General features: G+C 53.6%; 2 protein-coding genes across 8 annotated transcripts; both read right to left on the bottom strand.

Annotated features, from left to right (window-relative positions):
* Positions 1-6: 6 nt before the first annotated feature.
* On the bottom strand, positions 7-17,665 carry NEIL1 (nei like DNA glycosylase 1). Of its 7 annotated transcripts, none has more exons than XM_073877388.1 (12): positions 17,618-17,665; positions 7,562-7,721; positions 6,754-7,056; positions 4,863-5,318; positions 2,390-2,509; positions 2,235-2,298; positions 1,895-1,994; positions 1,378-1,505; positions 988-1,015; positions 746-807; positions 435-600; positions 7-301 (listed from the first exon to the last, which is right to left on the bottom strand). In XM_073877388.1, exons 4-12 carry the CDS (start codon positions 5,294-5,296, stop codon positions 231-233), a joined length of 1,173 nt encoding a protein of 390 aa, XP_073733489.1. In that variant the 5' UTR covers positions 5,297-5,318; positions 6,754-7,056; positions 7,562-7,721; positions 17,618-17,665; the 3' UTR covers positions 7-230. The 7 variants fall into 7 exon arrangements, with proteins under 7 accessions (XP_073733489.1, XP_073733488.1, XP_025739869.1 ...); XM_073877387.1 differs by lacking the exon at positions 17,618-17,665 and adding an exon at positions 8,247-9,197; XM_025884084.2 differs by lacking the exon at positions 17,618-17,665 and adding an exon at positions 8,247-9,197 and having other exon boundaries at positions 6,754-6,942.
* COMMD4 (COMM domain containing 4) lies at positions 12,047-17,677 on the bottom strand. Its single transcript, XM_025884087.2, has 8 exons — positions 17,618-17,677; positions 14,001-14,072; positions 13,743-13,808; positions 13,541-13,580; positions 13,166-13,285; positions 12,920-13,000; positions 12,411-12,587; positions 12,047-12,323 (listed from the first exon to the last, which is right to left on the bottom strand). Exons 1-8 carry the CDS (start codon positions 17,618-17,620, stop codon positions 12,283-12,285), a joined length of 600 nt encoding a protein of 199 aa, XP_025739872.1. The 5' UTR covers positions 17,621-17,677; the 3' UTR covers positions 12,047-12,282.
* Positions 17,678-19,178: the final 1,501 nt, after the last annotated feature.

Below are 19,178 nucleotides of genomic sequence, written 5' to 3'. Positions count from 1 at the left end.
AAGAAATTCAAGTGTATTAGTTTATTAAAAATGACAGCATTTTTCAGGTGGACTTAAAAAATGGGGAAGGTGGGGTACAATTAAAAACATCAGAGGTGTGCAGAGAACAGCCACAGGGCCAGGGGCACCTGGCCCCCCAGCAGCTCCAGCCTGCTTCCGGTGAGCCGCCCAGGCCCCCCCGCAGGGCTCGGCAGAGGAAGCAGGTGGACGTGAGCAAGGAGACCCTCCGGCTAGGAGGCTGCCGTCCCCTCATTCTCCAAGGATGGGGTGTCAGCCTTGATCCTTCGGGGTCTGCGGTGGCCTGGGAGGAGGGCAGGTGAGGTGGCCGCTCAGACCCCAGGCTGAGGGCTGCCCCAGCGGCCTGTCCCTGCCACCTCCGTCCGCAGTCCTCCCACCTGCGCTGCCCCCAGAGCAGCGTGCTGAGCAAGGCCAACCTGCGGCTGCTGGTCGCCTCCTCCTCTTTGCCTTCTCAGGGACTCGGGGGGCCTCTGGGCCCTGCTGGAGGCTGGTGCCCTCAGGCTGCTCTGCTCTACTTTGCTCAGGAGGGCCTCTGCTAGCCCCACATGTGCCGGGAGGGGCCGTGCTTGGAAGGAGAGGGTCCTGAGTAGAGGAGATACAGGTCCCCAAGGGGCTCCGTGAGCAGTTCAGAGGTTGTTGAGGACCCACCATTGCCCCCCATTGTCAAGGGAGGGCGCCCGGGAGGTGCAGCTGGCGGGGCAGGGGAGAATGCAGGGAGGGGCCATACCTCCATTCTGTGCTCAGGCCCCTGCTGTGCTCCCTTGGATTTCTTCTTGCGGGACTTGCCTCCTGCAGGACACTGACACTGGGGCCGGAGGGTCCTCTGCCCTCAGCCCCCTTTATGCAGACTCCCGCTCTGGGGTGACTCCCAGGGGTGGAGTGGGGACTGGGATGGAGAAGGGTGATGTAACTCTTGCAAGCAACTAGTCCTTCCTGCTCTCCCAGCTTATTACGTTAAGAGTAGCTTACCTTTGGGTGCCAGGGGTCCAGGATCCCCCTAAAATGGAATGAGGAGAATTCAGGAATCAACCTGGCTGGGGCAGGGGGAGTTTTCCTTGGAGAGGCAGAGCTCACAGCTATCCTTCCAAATCAGTGGAGCTACTCCCCTAAGAAGCCCCTCTGACTGCCCCGTTCTCCGCAGGTGGGAGCCACATCAACAAGGCCACCTTGCCTTGGGCTACTCTACTGGCTGGGACCCTGGGGCTGAGGAGAGGAAGGGTAAAGCATGGGGGGCAACGGCAGGCCCTGGACATCTGCTCCTGGGAGACCCCAGCTCCTGCCCTGCTGTGACCCCAGGTCTGGCCACCCCACTAGCTTCCTCGGGATCTCCATTTGCCTATGTGAGATTAGGGCCCAAACCTGGAACCAGATGGTCCGACCACGCCGGTCCCGCAGGGAGCTCATGCCGGGCATGCCATAGCACTGAAGCCATGCTCGAAAGGCGGCAAAGTCCTCCTCCCCGCTCTCCGGCCCGTAACCTTTGCCCCCTGTGGGACAGAGGAACCAGGCCGAAGTCAGGGCGGACTCAGGCTGGGAGGAGGGGGAACCTGGTCGGCCTGGCCCAGACCTCAGCTACTAGCTGATGGACTGAGTCAGGGGGCCGAGGCTCTCCCTCCTCCAGCTGTGTGCCCTCAGGCTGGTGGCTTACCCACTCTGGGCCATGGCTTTCCCATCATGGGGTGGGGTGAATAATCCTTGTCCTGCCGGCCTCCTGGGCTGCTCAGAGGACATAGATACCTAACAAGTGAGGAGGCTTGTTGCTTGTAGCAACAACTAGATCTACAGACATCCATACCCCAGGTAGGGCAGGAACTGCCCTGGGGTTACACAGTATATTGAAGCAGAGGTAGAGCCATCTTTGGCTCCCAGGCCTCACCCAGCTGGACCACTTCCTTGGGCACGGAGTGACACAGTTCCAGCAGGTCTGGGTTCTGCAGCTTAGCCCTGATCTTCTGGCTCAGAGTCAGCTCCGGGCTCTGGAGAAGGGGCAGAGGCAGGAACTGGCTGTCAGCATGAGGCAGGGCCACTCAGGAGGCAGCTGAGCAGTGGGGAGCAGAACCCCAGGAGCTTGGCAGGACTGAGAGACAATCCATCTGCCCCCGACCCCCGACACTGCAGAGAAAGGGAAATGGGCCCAAAGCTGGAGACCTAACCCAGCCTATACACTTGTTGGCCTGCTCTGATCGATCTGTGCGCTTTCCTCCCCACACCCTCACCAGCCTGTGCTGCTGCAGCGCCTCCAGAACCTTGCGGGCCTTCTCGAAGGGGGGTATCCTCAGCCTGCAGTGGGGTGGAGAGAGGGAGCCATGCTAAGCAGTGGAGAATGTGGGCGCACCCAGCCCTCCCTAGTCCTCATGGCCGTCCTGCTGACCGGTACAGGATCTCTGCCCGAAGATAGTTGCCAATACCATTGAAGAACCTCTGGTCCAAGAGGGCCTCGCAGATGGGCTGGTCAAAGACCTTGTCCGCTAGGTTTCGTAACACGTTCTCCCTGGAGGAACACAGCCAGCCCGGGCACATGAGACCCCTTCTCTGCCCCCATCCCTGAGGCCTTGCCACAGGATAGAGAGGGGCCGGGGGTACCTGGATGCAAGGGGAAGGAACGTGGGAGCCCCAGTTCCCGGTTTCCCAGCCTCAGTGCTATTTTGGCAGCAGGAACCTCCATTTCCTTTTTTTTTTTTTTCCTTTTTTAAAGATTTTGTTTATTCATTTGAGAGAGAGGCAGAGGAGAGGAAGAGGAAGAAGCGGACTCCCTGCTGAACTGGCGCCCTCCATTTTCCTATTTATTGGGAATAATTTCCTACTTATTGGAAACACCAGTATGAGATTTGAATTCATTATGAAAGGTGAAAAATACCAATCAAAAGCAATGTGTTTGGGGCACCTGCGTGGCTCAGTTGGTTAAGTGTCTTCCTTTGGCTCGGGTCATGATCCTGGGGTCCTGGGGTCCTGGGATCGAGGCCCGCGTGGTCGGGCTCCCTGCTCCGCGGACAGCCTGCTTCTCCCTCTCCCACTGCCTGTGCTCAAATAAAGTCTTTAAAAAAAAAATGCGGGGCGCCTGGGTGGGTCAGCCATTAAGCGTCTGCCTTCGGCTCAGGTCATGATCCCAGGGTCCTGGGACTGAGCCCGGCATCAGGCTCCCGGCTCCACGGGAAGCCTGCTTCTTCCTCTGCCACTCCCCCTGCTTGTGTTCCTGCTCTGGCTATTTCTGTCAAATAAATCAAATCTTAAAAAAAAAAAAAGCAACGTGTTCAAGGAAACACACAAGTCTGTAGATGTGTGTCTATCACCAAAGACCCTCAGGTTCAAGGGTCTTGGGTGGAGAACAAGGTGATCCCAGGAGCTCAGGTGTGCCTGCAGTCTGGAGCTCCCTGTCTTCAAGGAAGCTGGTACTGGTTCTGTGTAGCAGGTGTGTGGTGACAAGTCCTGGCTAGCGAGTGTCCCGGCAACCCCCACTCCACCTCCAGGGGTCCCCGATCCCTCCTCACCCCCACAAAGAGGAAATGCACCTCGTTTCTTTGTGGGAAAGGTTCCTGGCGAGACTGACTCAGTAACGGGCACGAAGAGCATATGAAGTAGGGGCCAGAAGACAGAGTTTGGGGTAAAGGTCAGTGTGGAGCATTAGCCTAGGTGGTCAGAGCACTAAGGGGAGCAGACCCCTGCACGCTCCCCAGCTGTGAGACCAAGAAAAGAGCCGAAATTCGCAGGTGAGAGAAACTTGAGAGCCAGGTGGCAGAGAGAGAACTTGTGCCATGACTTCCCAGCAAAGTTGGATGGGAGGCATCCAGGACGGTGACAGACGCTTCCCTGGGGTGCACTCAGGGTCGAGCCTGGGAAGGCCAGGAGTCAAGTGCTCAAGACTCCCTGACCCACTCAGGACAACCAAGTCTAAGGCCCAATGGAAAGCATGCCAGCCCCAAGGAAGGGAAGACTGGCTAAGTCCACTGCAGGCCCTGAGTCTGTGATTCTGTCCCTTACAGTGCTTTTCCTCTAGGGCTTTGCAAAGGCTGGCTCCTTTTCCTCGGGCAGGCCTTGGCTCAAACGTCACCTAGAGTCGTCTTTTCCTAATCCTCTCCCCACCGCACCCCCCCAACCCCTGGCCAAGAGTCATTCTCCACTTCTTGGATTTTTCTTCAGGCATGTGTCTGTTTAAATTCATCTACTTTGTTCCTTGTTCCCCCTGCCTTATCTGAACTTTAGCTCTGTGGGAGAGGGACCACATCCATCTTGCTCACTGTGGTACCCCTGACACCTGGCAGAGGGCTTGGCACAAAATAGAAACCCATTCATGTTTCACCTTTAGAAGAAGGGAAGTGGCTGGCAGCGTGCCATCCTCTGTGACACGCATCACATCCCAGGTGGGGTGGTGACCCCTCCGGCAGAGGAGACCATGGGACAGTCACAGACCAGTGGGCAGGCAGAATGTGGGAGACCGCAAACCCGATTCAGAAACGTGTCATGAGGTAGTCCCCTGCCCACCGCTTTGAAGCAATTCCTTCCTGCTCAGCCGCCTTTCTTACCAGGTGGTTAAAGCCCCTTCACCTTTCTTCTTAGCCTCCGAGAAGCAGAGTGGGAGGCTGAGCCCCAGCTCTGACACGAACTGGCCATGTGTCCTCAGGGCAGGCCTGCCCATCCTCCTCTTGCCCTCCCCCCCACATTAGTTGCAGGGTTCCACATCCATTAGCTCAGAGAGTTGTCCCCGGGAAAGGACACTGTCCTGGTCGACACACAAAGGGACTGAGGACCAGAGGGGACTAGATTTGCCCCTCACTGGCCAGCGAGGCACTCACAGAGCCAGGCCCGGAGCCCAAGACTGTGTTCCTCACGCCTGGTGCTGGGCCTACCTGAACTGCTCATACTCCAGCAAGACACAAGGCCCGCGGCCGGGCTGCCACTCGCCCCCGAGGTCCCAGTGGCCGAAGCGGCGGGTATCCACGAAGCAGAGGGCGAGTGGGGGACCGGGGGGAGCTGTGTAGAAGCGCAGGTGGGCATGGGCCGGCAATGCGTCCCGGGGCGCCAGCTGGAAGGAGCCAGACATGCCGAATCGGAAGACCAGAGCCAGTGGCCCCCGTGGGGGCTCGGCCCCAGGCAGGGGGCTCAGGGTCAGGCGCAGCTCCTTGCCACGGGCCGAGGATGAGATGCAGTACGCACTGCTCTCAAAGGGCACCTCAGGGTTGCGGCTGACAGGTGACTTCTCCACACACCCGCCGAACACCAAGCCCCTGCAGGCCTCGTTCACGAAGCGGCTGGCCAGATGCAGCTCAGGGCCCTCAGGCATTCTGTGGGCAGGTGGCTGGGCCCTGTGGGGGGAGGGTGACAGCGGGTGGGGCCAAGTGGCACCTTGTGAGGTAGAAATTATCCCCCCCTTTTATAAAGGAGAACCCTGAGGGCCACAGGGGGCCACTACCAGCTGGGATGGGCGGACAAGTCAACTGGCCCGGTCACAGGTCCTGGTCCCCACCTGAAAGTGCTGAGAAAGCCCAGGGCACTATGGCGCTCAGGCTGGGGAAGCGAGACTCTGCCTTATTTTACACCTTCCATGGGGCTTTCGTGAGCCCCCCACTGCTTTTAGAATAAAGTCCAGATCCTTTCTGGGCCCACACTGTCCTCTCGTTCCTCCCACACTCGCCCTCACTCACTGGCTCCAAGCACCGTCTTCCCAGGCCCATGTCTTTGCCCCTGCTGTCCCTTCAGTCTGGGACACTTGAGAGAGGCCCTCGCCGACCACCCTCTCCGAGGTAGCATCCCCCCGCCCACGAGTTTTCTTTTCATGGCACCCCCAGAATCTGAAATGATCTTGTTTGTTGTCTGCCTCTACCTCCACTCCCACCCCAGAGGACAAGCTCGGCTTGCTCACGACTCCACTTCTTAGGACCCGGCCTGCACCTGCTCCGCAACAACTGAGGGAGGGAACCTGATCCCGCCGGGGGAACGAGAACTGGGAGAAGATGCTAGACACTCTGCCCGCAGCGAGGACCAGCCTGCCACGACGCACTGCTCGGGACCAGAGCGAGGACGAGGACGAGGGAAGGCAGGTGCGCTGGCACCAGGTGCCCACGGCTCTGAGGGAGGAGGACAGGGGTGACAGGAAGGGCTCCGGAGCTCCGGGTCAAGGTCCGGGGGTGGGGGCATAAGGAAGCGCTCACATCGGCGTCGGGGCCGAGCGAAGCAAACTCCATCCCGCCCGCCGCCCCCCACGCCTGGCTGCGGGAGGGGAGTTTCCACTCTCCTTTTTCCGGGACCTGCCCAGATCAAGGCCAGGTTTTGTGTGGGGCAGAGGGGGCATTCAGCTAGGTAGGGCAGATTGCCTTACCCCTGTCCCCCTCCTCAGCGCCGTCCAGGGTCTGGCACCCGAAAGGCTTCGTTTTTCGGGAAAAGGTGAACGTCCAGATTCCTAACTTCCGCAGGGCGGGCACCCACCCTCGTGCTCACCTCCCCTTCACCACCCCGCCCCGTTGCCCGTCCCCGAACTCCATCCCCTCCTCAGCTCTGCAGCACCGCTGCCCCCGGGTAACCTGCTCCCCGTGCGGCTCCCCGCCAGCCGGCAGCCACTGAGAGGGTTAACACGGAGGGGGGGGGGCGGGGAGGTGCGGCGGACCGCGCCCAAGAGCACGCTGGGAGCTGAGGTCGCCGCACCGGCGCCTGCTGGGAAGTGTAGTTTCTCCGGCAGGTGGCAGAGGCTAGCCGGGGTGAGCTGGAGGCCCCCGAGTGTGGGAAAGCCTTTGGGGCTGTCACCTGGCCGGGAGGTGGTGGAGGAACCTGGCTTCCCGCTGCTCCGCGCCGGCGGGATCGGGTCAGGTCTGAGGTCCCGGGTTGCAGCTGTCTCCGTGGCTAGGGGCAAGTCACCGGCCTAGTCCCGGACAGGGTCGGCCCTCCCAGCGGGAAACAGCAAGCAGCAAGGTCCTGAGGCCGAGGCACCTGCAGCTGTGCGCAGGGCGCGCAGGTGCTTGATAAACGCAGGCCCTGGGGACCCGATGGTGGCCCCTAAGAATCCAGGCACAGTCAGACGTAACACATAAACAGAAGCACCATCACCACCTGCCGGGTGGCAAGTGCAGCCAAGCAACAAAAAACGGGCGGAGAAGCAGAACCCACTGCAGATGGTCAGGTCTGGTCTAAAGAGGCCTCTATAAGGAGCGTGCATTCCATCTTAAGTGTGGTCGGCCGGTACAGGTGCCTGATCCATAGCCGGGATCTGCCCCTTCATATTACTTCTGCTTCCTCCTCATTTGGGCGGAAGTATTCTGAAGTAAACTAGGCGAACTGCGACATTGCATCCATAATACTTCAACATGCATCTCTAAAAAGCAATATCCTACAAAGCCACATTTATCATACCTAATAAAATCAGTACCATCTAATACCTAGTCCACCTTCAAATTTCCCTAATTGTCCCCAAAATGTCTTTTATAGCTGGTCTGTTCAAAGCAGAGTCCAATCAGGGGTTATAGGTCTCTTTAATCATTTTTTATTTAGATGGAACCACCCTCTCCATCTCCCACTCACCCCCCCCTTTTTTTTTTTTTGTTTTCATGATACTGACCTTTCTGGAGTCCAAGCCAGTTGTTTTTTGAGCTGCCCCATCACATTCTGGATTTGTCTGAATGTTTCCTTAGACACATCTCTCTTTCCTGGGTGCTCTGTACTCCAAGTTGCATCTCATTAGGAGACACCCAACATCTGGTTGTCCAACATCAGTGAGGCTGAAATTGATCATGGGTGAGGTTGTGACAGCCTGTCTCAGCTTTGTAAAGATATGCCTCACACCTTGTGACCACTAAGTAATCGATGGGGTGATTTCTTTGTTGGTCTGTTTTGTTTAAATTAAGGTATAATTTATATACAGTAATATACACCATTTGTAGAGTGTGAGTTTTGACAAATATATACACTCACATTGACTATGGGCCACAATCAAAGAATACATTCCCGGGCGCCTGGGTGGCTCAGTTGGTTGGGCGACTGCCTTCGGCTCAGGCCATGATCCTCAAGTCCCGGGATCTCCCGCATCGGGCTCCCTGCTCAGCAGGGAGTCTGCTTCTCCCTCTGACCCTCCTCCCTCTCATGTGCTCACTCTCGCTCTCTCATTCTCTCTCTCAAATAAAATCTTTAAAAAAAAAAAAAAGAATACATTCCCATCACCTCCCCCCACCACCGCAATTTGCCTACGCCCCCTGTAGTCAACACATCCCACCATGGCAAGCACTGATCTGCTTCCTGTCCCTAACCTTTTGGCCTTCTCCATATCTCATGAATGGAATCTTCAGTATGTAGCCTTCTGAGTCTGCCTTCTTAGCATAATGCATTGAGATCCATCCATGTTGTTATGCTTATTAGAGGTTTTCTTTTGATTGCCGAGTAGTATTCCACTGTGTAACAAGCCACCGTGTTTATCCAGTTACCAGCTGGGGGGCGCTGGACTGTTTGTGTGAGGGGATTCTTTAGCAAGTATCATTTCACATCACTAAACTTTTCACCTAATGGCTCTAGCATCCTCGATGATCCTTGCCTCAATCAAGTATTTAACTGGGAATTACAAAGTGGTGGTTTTCTCTCATTCCATGTACCTTAGCTGGAATCCTTCTGTAAAGACGAGCTTTACCTCTTTGACTAAAGCCATTTGGTTGTCCTGAAATGTTAAAAAGATAGGATAAATTCTGAATTCCTTCCCTCTAATGATCAATTTTCAGACTAAGAATTTGGTGCAGTAACATCCAATGGTGACAAATTAGGGCTCATTTGGGGTTTTTTGGGGGGAGGGACTTTGCTTTTATAGACTCTTTTCTATTACCAATTCATGGATTTTTTTTTTTTTTTACATTCAACACCAGGAAATCCATTGCAGCCCTTATCTTACCGCGCTGGGACTACACACACACAGGAATACAATTCCCATCCTTAAGAAATTCAGAAGGGTAAAAGTGGCAAAAGAGTAAACACAAAATGACAATGCCATATGACAACCTGTGGGATTCTGTGACACCACAGAAGAGGGAATGCAACCTGGGAAATCAAGCTAATGTGAAACGTTTGAAGAGACTTAGAATTTTCTGTGATCTTTTGTCTGCCACTTTGTTTTTGTTTATTCCACTTCTCTTGTTTTCTTCTTGCCCTCCTGTGGGCTACCTGAATTTTTAGAACTCCAGTTTGACTTATCAGTATTGGTTTTGAGTGTAGTACATTGCACAGCCTTTGAGGTAGTAGTTCGAGATACTATACACAACGTACTCGTCACAGTTCACTGGTGTTGACATTCTAAGTGTAGAAACCTTGCCTCCTTTACCCTTTCCTGTTTATAATAACCTGTTTATAACCTTACATATTTCCTCTACATACTTTAAGAACCACATCCAACAATGTTTTATGTTTTGCTCCAACTGTTGAACATAATTTAAAATGCTCAAGGAAAGTCTAACTGTATCCAAAACTTCACTCCTTCCATTGTTCTTCCTCCCTGATGTTCCAAGATTCCTTATCATTTCCTTTCTGTTCAGAGATCCTCCTTTCGCTTTTAGGTTAGGTCAGCTGGTGACAAACTACATTAGTTATCCTTCATCTGAGAATATCTTGAGTTCCCCCTTTACTCTTGAGGTAATTTTCGCTGAATCCAGAATTCTCAGTTGACGTTTCTTTCAGACCTGAAAAATGTGCTTCTTCCTTTGGGCCTCTATGGTTTCTGACAAGAAATCCACTCATTTGCTTTCCCCCCATAAGGTAAAGTGTCATTTCGCTCTTGCTGCTTTCAAGTTTTCTTTTCTTTAGTTTTCCTAAGTCTGTTGTATGATGTACCTTGGCATGCATTTCTTTGGGTTTAACCCATATGGGATTCATTCAGCTTTGACTCTGCAGGCTTAGGTCTTTTGCCATACGGGGGAAATTTGTAGCCATGATTTCTCTGCATGCTTTTTCTGTTCCACCCTCTTTCTCCTCACCTTCTGGGACTCCGATGACATGAATATTAGATCTTATGTTACAATCCTGCAGGCTCCAAGGCTGTTTTATTGTTTTCTGTGTGTTTATTTCCCAAACTATTTTCTGTTGATCAGGTTGGGTAATTTCTACGATTATCTTCAAATTTATGGACTCTTTCTTCTGTTGTTCAGTCCATTTTTACTTTATTACAGATTTCAGTTCTAAAACTTCTATCTCGGTGCACCTGGGTGGCTCAGTCGTTAAGCGGCTGCCTTCAGCTCAGGTCCTGATCCCAGGGTCCTGGGATCGAGCCCCGCATCGGGCTCCCTGCTCCACGGAGAGCCTGCTTCTCCCTCTCCCACTCCCCTTGTGTTCCCTCTCTGTCTCTGTCAAAAAATAAAATCTTTAAAAAATAAAAAAAATAAAACTTCCATTTCATTCTTTGTATCTTCTATTTGTTAAGACTTGAGGCATTTTTATGATGGCTACTTTAAAATCCTTGCCATACAAGTCAGAGTTCTCTTAGTGTTGGCATCTGTTGTGTTTTCTCATTCAAGTTGAGATTTTAACTCTCGGTTTGTTTGTTTGTTTGAATCCTGGACATTTGGGCTACTGAGACACTGGATCTTATTTAAATCTTCTTGGAGCACTTGGTGGCTCAACTGGTTAAACACCCGAGTCTCCATTTCGACCCAGGTCACGATCTCAGGGTCGTGAGATCGAGCCCCATGTTGGACTCTGTGCTGAGCGTGGAGCCTAAGATTCTGTCTCTCCCTCTCCCCCTCCCCTGCTCACACACACTCTTAAAAAAATATCTGTATCTATACACAAACACACACACATATAATATATATATATATGTATGTGCCAGGGCGGGGGGTGGTGGAAGAGGGGCTGCAGTTTCTCTGTGGTGTGACCGGAGGAGAGCAGTTACCATCTGTAAGTCTCCTGTCTTCCCACATGGCCAGATCTTTCCTGATCCCCTGGCTCAAGAGAGCATGCTTTGGTTGGGCTTCCAGTCTGTGTCCTGGTGTTTCTCAGGTTGCCAGTCTCCAGCACCCAGCCCAGGACACAGGGCGCAAAAAGGAAACCTAAGGACTGCTCTGCTCTGCTGTTCTTCAGATCCCGAGGATCTCAGTGAAATCTGCCTTCTCTTCACCTTTCGGAGTCTCCTGTTTGTTTTATATGTAATGTCCAAGGTTTTCAGCTGTACTTAGTGGGAGGAATGGGGGAAGCGCATCTGCATTTTTCCAGAAGCAGAGCTCAGCACTGGAGTCAGTCCTTAACTTTTTGATGCTTAAAACTGTCGCATCTTTGGCCAGTGGGACAAGCTGGCTCCTCTTGACAGCACTCGTTATTGTCTGGTAGCTTCCCTGCACCCCAAGATGTTCTAGGCCACTTGTCTTAGTCAGTTCAGGGTGCTGTCCCAAAATACCAAAGACTGGGTGGCTTCGACAACAGACATTTATTTCTCAGAGTTCCAGAGGCTGGGAAGTCCAAGATCAAGGAGCTGGCAGACTTGTTTCTTAGTGAGGGCCTTCTCCTGCTTTGTTCTCATGTGGCCTTTTCTCGGTACACGTTCTGGACAGAGTCTGTCTTTCTCTTCTTATAAGGGCCTAACCCCTTCATGAAGGTCCCACTCTCATGACCTCATCTAAATCTAATTACTATCCAAAGCCCCACCTCCTGAGACCATCTCATTGAGGGGTCAGGGCTTCCACACAGGAATTTGGGGGCGGACACAAACATTCAGTCCCTCCCCCCCACTCCTCTAGCCAATGAGCCGTTCAGGCAGGGACCCTCCTCTCTCTTCCAAAGACAGACGGCAGGAAGAGCAGGGCTCCCTCCCTTCTCTCCTCAGGGCGTCCGGCACTGGGGCCACGTGCTTGCTGCCTGCCTGCAGACAAGGCCAGCACAGGACTGCACACCAGAACCCCGATTTTCCTATCTCCACCCAAGCTGTTTCATTGCAGTCCTCGATCTGCCTCACCCCTGACCTGCCTCAACCAGTAGTTGAAAAGGGAAAATGAGTAATGGGTCTGGGAGGTCTGTATGTCACTTGGTTTCTCTCACAAAAACCTTTCATCTGAACCCAAAAAGAAACCTGTGCACACACTCCTTTACACTTCTGTTTATTCTTCCTGCTCACGAAAACTGTTGACAAGTGCCCTTCATGGCGGAGGGAAGGCAATGCTGGAAAAGTCCTCAGAATCCTTATGCTGAATTCTCAAGTGGGAACCTAGCAAGCCAGAGATCTGGGAGGCCAGGCCTCCAGGGTCCTGGAGCTGGGGCCACCCACGAAGAGGAGTTTGGAGGGCAGCGACTCAACATGGGCCCCAAACACCCTTCTCCTCAGCCCAGGGAGCTCATCAGAGTCTGAGCCTGCTTCAGTTCTGCAGAGGCAAGAGGTGAGCAGGTGGGTGGCAGTCAGGTGGGATCTGAGAGGGCCCCTCCCCGCTCCAGGTACAGCAGAGTCTCACCTGCCAGGAGGACCTGGAACTTGTCTGCTGAGAGAGACATGGCCACAGGCCGGGCTGGGGCACCCGAGGCAGCTGCCACCTCCAGCCTCAGGTGCACCATGGGCTCTTCCACGGACCGAAGCAGGCTGGAGCTCAGGGTGTAGTCCACCCGCCAGCCCACACCTGCCAGCCTATTCACTGTGAAATGGGGGGGCTCTCAGGATCACAGGCTGGTAAGCCACACAGCCCTCAGCCCACACCTGGCTCCGCTCTTGACCCTTCAAGGCTGTGGGACCTTTGAGAACCTCTCATCCCTCTGACCCAGGGAAGGTGCTCAATAATCAGTAGTGAGATTATCCACAGCAGATCTCAGAGGAAAGAAATCTGGGCTGGAGTCAGGAGTCCTGGCTCTGTGACTGCTTGACTTGTGACCACGGTCAAGTCTTCTTTCTGAGAACAAGCACCTCCCATGCAGCATGCACCTTCTAGAATGGAGTCCATACCCCGCCCCGGCCCCCTCCCACACTCACCACGCAGGCTGCAGGCCCGCAGGTGCTCCTGTAGGGGGCTTTGCTTCTCCTCATAACAGCGACACAGGCTGGCCGCGTGCTCTGGGGACAGAATGGAGGCCCCCTGATGTAGCAGGTGGGGGCTCAGACTGCTCACAGGGCGGGTCTCAGGCTCCTGGCCCAGAGGGCAGGGCACATCTCAAAGCCACTTGGCCTGGCCTGCTGCCCAGCAGCCCCTGGCACACACGCCTGCCTGCATACCCGTACCTTTGGGGAGCCCCAGCTGCTGCAGTTCACTGGACAAGGACTCGCCATCCACACTATGCTTGGCCGCACTGGAGAGGATGAAACTCAGCACTGCCACCGTGGCCTTGACATCGCCCGACTCTGGTGGGGGGGACCCGTGGGTGGGGGAGGGGGTGTCACTGTGGCCTCTGCCACCTTCTTGTTGCCCCACTATTCAGCTCACAGCACAGCAGTGAGCACTGCTACTGCCCCCCACCCCCGGAACTGGCAGAGGGCGGGACTGACGACACCGGTGTTCCCCCTCTGCTGAGGCTGGGGGGAAGGGGCCTCTGTGCTAAGCCCCAGCCCGAGTACCCGCGGGGGCCCAAAGGTCTGCGGACTCAGTGGGGTACTCACCAAACCTGGCATCAGCGGTGAGCTTCAGGATCTTCTCGTACTACGGGGAGAGGAGGCCCTCAGAGGGTGCCAGGCCCCTGCTCACCAGCCGCTTGCGCCCCAGCCTGCATCCTGATCGCCCACCTCCCTGGGTCTGGTGCACTTTCAGGGCAGTAGGGATCACAGGGTCATGGGGCAGTGGGGTGCTGGGCCCCGCACTCACGTCAATCCCCTGTCCCAGAAGTTCCTTCAGCACTTGGCTACACAGCAGCCTCAGCTTCACGGAGGACTGGAGGGGAAGGCCTTGCATGAGCCCAACTGGCCCACCCACCCCTCCATGCTGGGGGGCTGGCCACACGACTAGAATCACACAGCGGGCTAGGACAAGCTGAGGGCACTGAGGCCCCAACCTCAGAGTGACCTCCCACCCTCCAGCCCGATCCCTGCCTCCTCCCACCCTAGAAGACCCCGGGCACTCAACAATCTTGGCCAGCGTGCTGATCTCCGCCAGGACCCAGTCAGGACAGTCCAGATCACCACAGAACCGGAACCTCTGCACAGGAGTGAGGCAGCCGGTCAGGATGGACGGCTGAGGTGTGGCCACGTGTCTCCCCCATTATTGCTCTTCGGGGATCCCTGTTCTCTGTCCAACATGGGTGCCCTCTGGCCACTTGTTCTCGCCTATTACCAGGCTGTTTAGAGAACCCTCTCACGGACCCACCTGCCGCCGAACCTTGCCCTGCTGCCTGTCCTAGGCATTCACGTGTTCGGCAAACACTGACTGGGGCAAACTTCTCTGTGGCAGACCCCACTCTAAGCGTTGGGGGTACAGCACAGAACAGAACGTCCTTGTCATGATGTCAGTGGCCCCCCCACTTCCTCCTTCTCCCCCCCAGCCCCAACCCCACCCCCCCGGCCTCCTGCAGCTCCTGGTACACCAGGCACTCCCCCACCTTGTGCTTGCTGCTCCCCCACCGCCCCGCACAGCCTGTTCTCATGCCTCATTCCGGCCTCTGCCCAAATGGCTCTTCTCTGACCATGATTCCTTCCTCCCTCCCTTCTTTCCTCCCTCCTTTTTTTTTTTTTTTTTTAAGATTTACTTATGTGAGAGAGAGCACGAGAAAACGAGAGGGAGGAGGCGAGGGAGAGAGAATCTCAAGCAGACTCTGCACTGCGCACAGAGCCTGACCCAGGGCTTAGTCCCAGGACCCTGAAGATCACGACCTCAGCTAAAACCAAGAGTCGGACACTTAACCAACTGAGCCACCAGGCGCCCCTGACCATACTTTCTAAAACAGCCCCTTGCACAACGAAATTTCAGGGGCCAGTTGGTATGGTCATTATCTTGATCGTGGGAACATACACATTTCACAACTTATTGAACTGTACATTTATAATGTGTTATTGTTGATTTTATCTCAGTAAAGCTATTAACAAATAAAATAGCTCTTCTCCATCATGCTCTAGCCCCTATCCTTCCTTCTTGATCTCCACAGCAGACATCACATTTATTAATTATTCAAGGTCTGTCTCCTGTTAGAATGCAAACCCACCCTGTCGGCCACATCTTGTCAATATCCTCCATTCCCTGGATCAATTGTCCTTTGTCCTGTCTGCCCAACAAAGCTCTAGGGCACAGCAATATACATGTCCAGCTTTCCACACCTCTTACATGTGGGCTGCTTACAGATGCTGGGAACAAAACCCCGCAACCTGAGGATACCTCACACCCACGTTCTCCTGATTCCGCTGGGCCCTCAGTGCAGCCTGGCAACACCATGTCCTCTACGTGGCCCTACCAGTCATCTTCTCAGCCACTTCAGACCTGCTTCACAATCCTTCAACCACCAACCCTCTTGCTCTTTTTCACCTGACCCCATGGCACTGGTGTTTCTATGTGGGCCTCCCATGAAGTCCCCTAGCCATGGTCACAAATGACTGTCACTAAATCTGGCCTTCCTCTTCCCCAACTCCTGTACCGGAGGGAGGCAGCTGGTCAGGATGGAGGGCAGCATCCCACATGAACCCGTCCTCCCTGGTGAAGCAGCATACTCTCCTGGATTTCTCCCTGTCCTGACCTCGGTCTCATTTGCTGGCTCACCCTCCTTCCCCCAACCCCCAGAAGGGGATCTCCGCACACTGCCTGCATCATTACTCTGGGGCAGGGGCCTGGAACAACGGGTGAGGAGATGGGGTATTAAGGACAGTCTTGCACTTCTGTCTCTATTTCAGGAGTTTTTAACCTTTTTCTGCCATAGCCTCATCTGGCATCTGGTGAAGCCTATAGGCCTTTCTCAAAACCATGCTTTTAAATGCATAAAATACACAGGATTGCAAAGGAAACTAAGTTATCAAAATAGTCAAACAAATTGGTGATGTGATGATGCAAGTCTAATACCCATCATAACTTAAAAACGATCTGCATAAGTATGTGAACAATGTCACCAGCTGTAATATGATACAAAAATATCTCTAATTTCTATTGGTGACAAAGTCAGAGGTGCTGTTAATACTGGGGTTGGTTGCCAACGTTCACAACTAAAGGAAATGCTAAATTTCAGTTTGAAGTTAGTGAAAATTAAGATGTGAGATTTTTCCTAAGTTCACGGGCCCCTGACTTCAACCCACAGAAGTCTTCTACCATTTCTGTATTATTTACATTTTTTACAAGACTGTGTTCCTCGTGTAATTTCTTAAAATGCTGGCATTTCTCTAGGTTCTGCCCTAGGCCCTCTTCCCAACTCACATCACTGAGATGTTACATGTTTTTAGACTTACAATGACCACCTTTGTGCTGATGACTCCCCAATTTATAAATGCATTGTAGCTTCTCTTCTGAGCCTTAGACCCTTAAATCTAGACTGTCTTCTAGCCAGCTGCACCTGGTGGCTCGAAGAAACCTCACACAGCGCCACCTATCAAAGTTAACATTTGCTCTTTTGCACTGAAACCTGCTCCACTTCCTGTGTTTCCCACCCCTCCGAGCACCACCACCTGGGAGCCAAGCCCAGACACCGCGCTCTCCCTTTTCTCTCATGCACTTCCCCACTTCTATCTCCACTCTCTCTGCCCTAACTCAAGTCACCACCATCCCCTGGGGGTCTGCTGCCCCAGCTTGGGCTCTCTGCTCCCCTCCTGCTCCCTCCACAAGTCAGCCGAAAGGATTTTCCTAGCTGCCTAGTGCCCTCTTCTTAAAGTCTAAACTCCTTTCCGTGCTCTCAAGACCCAGCAGGATTTGGTCTTTGTTACCTGTTGAGCCTCATGTTTCACTAACCTTCAGCTGATACCCTTCCAGCTAGATGAAGTGCATCCATTGCTAGCGAGCATGCTCTCTTTCACCTGAAGCCTTTGAACATGCTGTTCTGTCCGAAGATAGAGCCCCCCCCTCCCCAAGCCTCCTCACCTCTGGGACACAAACTGCACTGTAGCCAGCCAGTTTTCTTCCCTGCCCCCAGGCCCTCCGGTGGCTGTCACCCTCAGGAAGCCTTCCTAACGCTACACACAAGGCACAGTTAGGTCCCTTCCCCTCAAGTCTTAATTAACTATGACTGCCAAGTCAAGTCTCTTGCAGTTTAAGCCCCAGTGCCTGGCACACTGCATGGTATAGAGTAGGCACTCAAAGCCTGTTGAAGGAATGGATGGATGGAGGAGTTGAGAAGCCCCAGCCCCACGTCTACTCCTTTCTGGCTCTGGGGAGGGTGAAAGGACTTGCGAACAGGGCGGAGACTGAGCCTCATTCTATGCAAGTTCTTCTCCAGGTCGCACAGGAGGGCCGGGAAGAGGGCACCTCTGGGAGGTCGTCCCGGGGCCGAGGAAAGCCTGGAAGCGCTCCCGCCCTGGGCAAGCTCCACTTCCTGCCCTGGAGGGTGCGGGCCCTTCCTTCCCGCCGAGGAAGCACCGGGACCCCAAGCCCGCGGCCCTTCCGCCCTGCCAGCCGGACGCTCGGCCCTCACGACCGCACCCAGGTGTCGGCCGAGGGGCCGGGGCTGCCTCCACCTCCCCGCCCGGGCGCCCACTCGCCCGCCGCCCCATAGGCGAGGGTCGGAGCCCTCCCTGCCCGCCCCGGCGCCCCGCCTCCGGTCACCCCGCGGCCCTCACCATCGCGCCTGGAAGCCGGCCCTCCTCCTCCGGGTGCGCCCGGTCAGCTGACGCGGCGGTCACGTGGTGTGGGCGGTGCCTCCAGGGGCGGGGCGGGGCGGCGCCCGGGCGAGCGCCGAGGGGCGCTCTGGGAGCTCCGGGGGGAGAGTGATGAGCTCGCTCAGTTCCCGGAAGTGACCGGCGCCACCCCGGTCTCAGGACGCGGTTTAGCTAGGAGCCGGAGTCCGGAGCCCTTTCTGGATCTTGGAATGATGCCCTTGTGAAGGAGGGTTCAGGTCGTTCCCTGTTGCCCGCCAGTAAGCCGAGCCCTTATAGATAGCTATAGACTGTGGCAAAAGGCATTTAAAAATTTTACTGAAGGGGCGCCTGGGTGGCTCAGTTGGTTAAGCGACTGCCTTCAGCTCAGGTCATAATCTCAGGGTCCTAGGATCGAGTCCAGCATGGGGCTCCTTGCTCAGCAGGGAGTCTGCTTCTCCCTCTGACCCTCCCCCTGCTTGTGTTCCCTCTCTCGCTGTCTCTCTCTCTCTCTGTCAATTAAATAAATAAATAAAATCGTTAAAAAAATTTACTGAAATATACACGTAGAGAAAAATGTACATGTTGTAAGTATAAAGCTTAAATGAATTTTCATAAAACTGTACAGCCTACGTCCCCAGCACCCATATAAGGAAACATTACCAGTGACCCGCATAGCTCCTTCGAGTGTCTGAGTATTATATTTCATTTTGATGAATTCCTCTTAGTTGCCTTAGTTACAATTGGCTGTAACAATTGACATGCTCAGAACTCTCCCTGTGGCCTCACCAACATTAGATGTTTATCTTAGTTTTTCTCAATCGAATGGGAGAAAGAGGTTGTTTTAAGTCTCAGTCGGCTTACTGGTGAGTTTGAGCAAAGGATGTACTAGGAAAACTAAGTTTCCAATATTCACTTAAAGAGGTAAAAACAAAAAACAAAACAGCAACAGCACCAAAAATATCCTAGAGAATAGACTGATAACCAAAGAAGAAATTGAACAATTTGAGATCTCTTTTCAGTTACATATCCCACCCCCCATAAACCAGGCCCAGCTGGTTTTATTGTTGCAGCCTTTCAAGCTTTCAAAGGACAGAACCCATCGCAATTAAACTGCTCCATAAATAGAAAAAGAGAGAAAGCTTCCCAATTCATGCTAAAATTGATCTCATTTATAAAGAGCTTTTTAAAAATCATAAACATCAGCATGTTGAAGTCAACAGTGTGTTAACATACTACACTATGTCAAAGAAAAACTTCATCGTAAGAATTATAAGTCTGGTTCAACTTCTGTTTCATCATATTAATAGGTTAAAGAAAAAAACATTGTTGATAGACTTGGAAAACCATTTTTATTCAAAGGAGTAAAAAGAAAAATTGGGAATAGGTGGAAACTGCCTTAAATTGATAGAGTATCTGAAAAAGGAAAGAACAAATATGAGACTTAACATCAGACAAAGTATTTAAATCTGGAGACAAGGCCAAAAGGTGGGTGGTGTGCCCTTTTAATGTCATACTCGAGCATTGTCTCACAGATTTGTTTCAT

The sequence above is a fragment of the Callorhinus ursinus genome, unplaced genomic scaffold, assembly GCF_003265705.2.
Source record: "Callorhinus ursinus isolate GAN/ISIS: 27379988/994484 unplaced genomic scaffold, GSC_fseal_2.0 scaffold25, whole genome shotgun sequence".
Lineage (NCBI taxonomy): Eukaryota > Metazoa > Chordata > Mammalia > Carnivora > Otariidae > Callorhinus > Callorhinus ursinus.
This window is presented reverse-complemented; position numbering and strand designations above follow the sequence as displayed.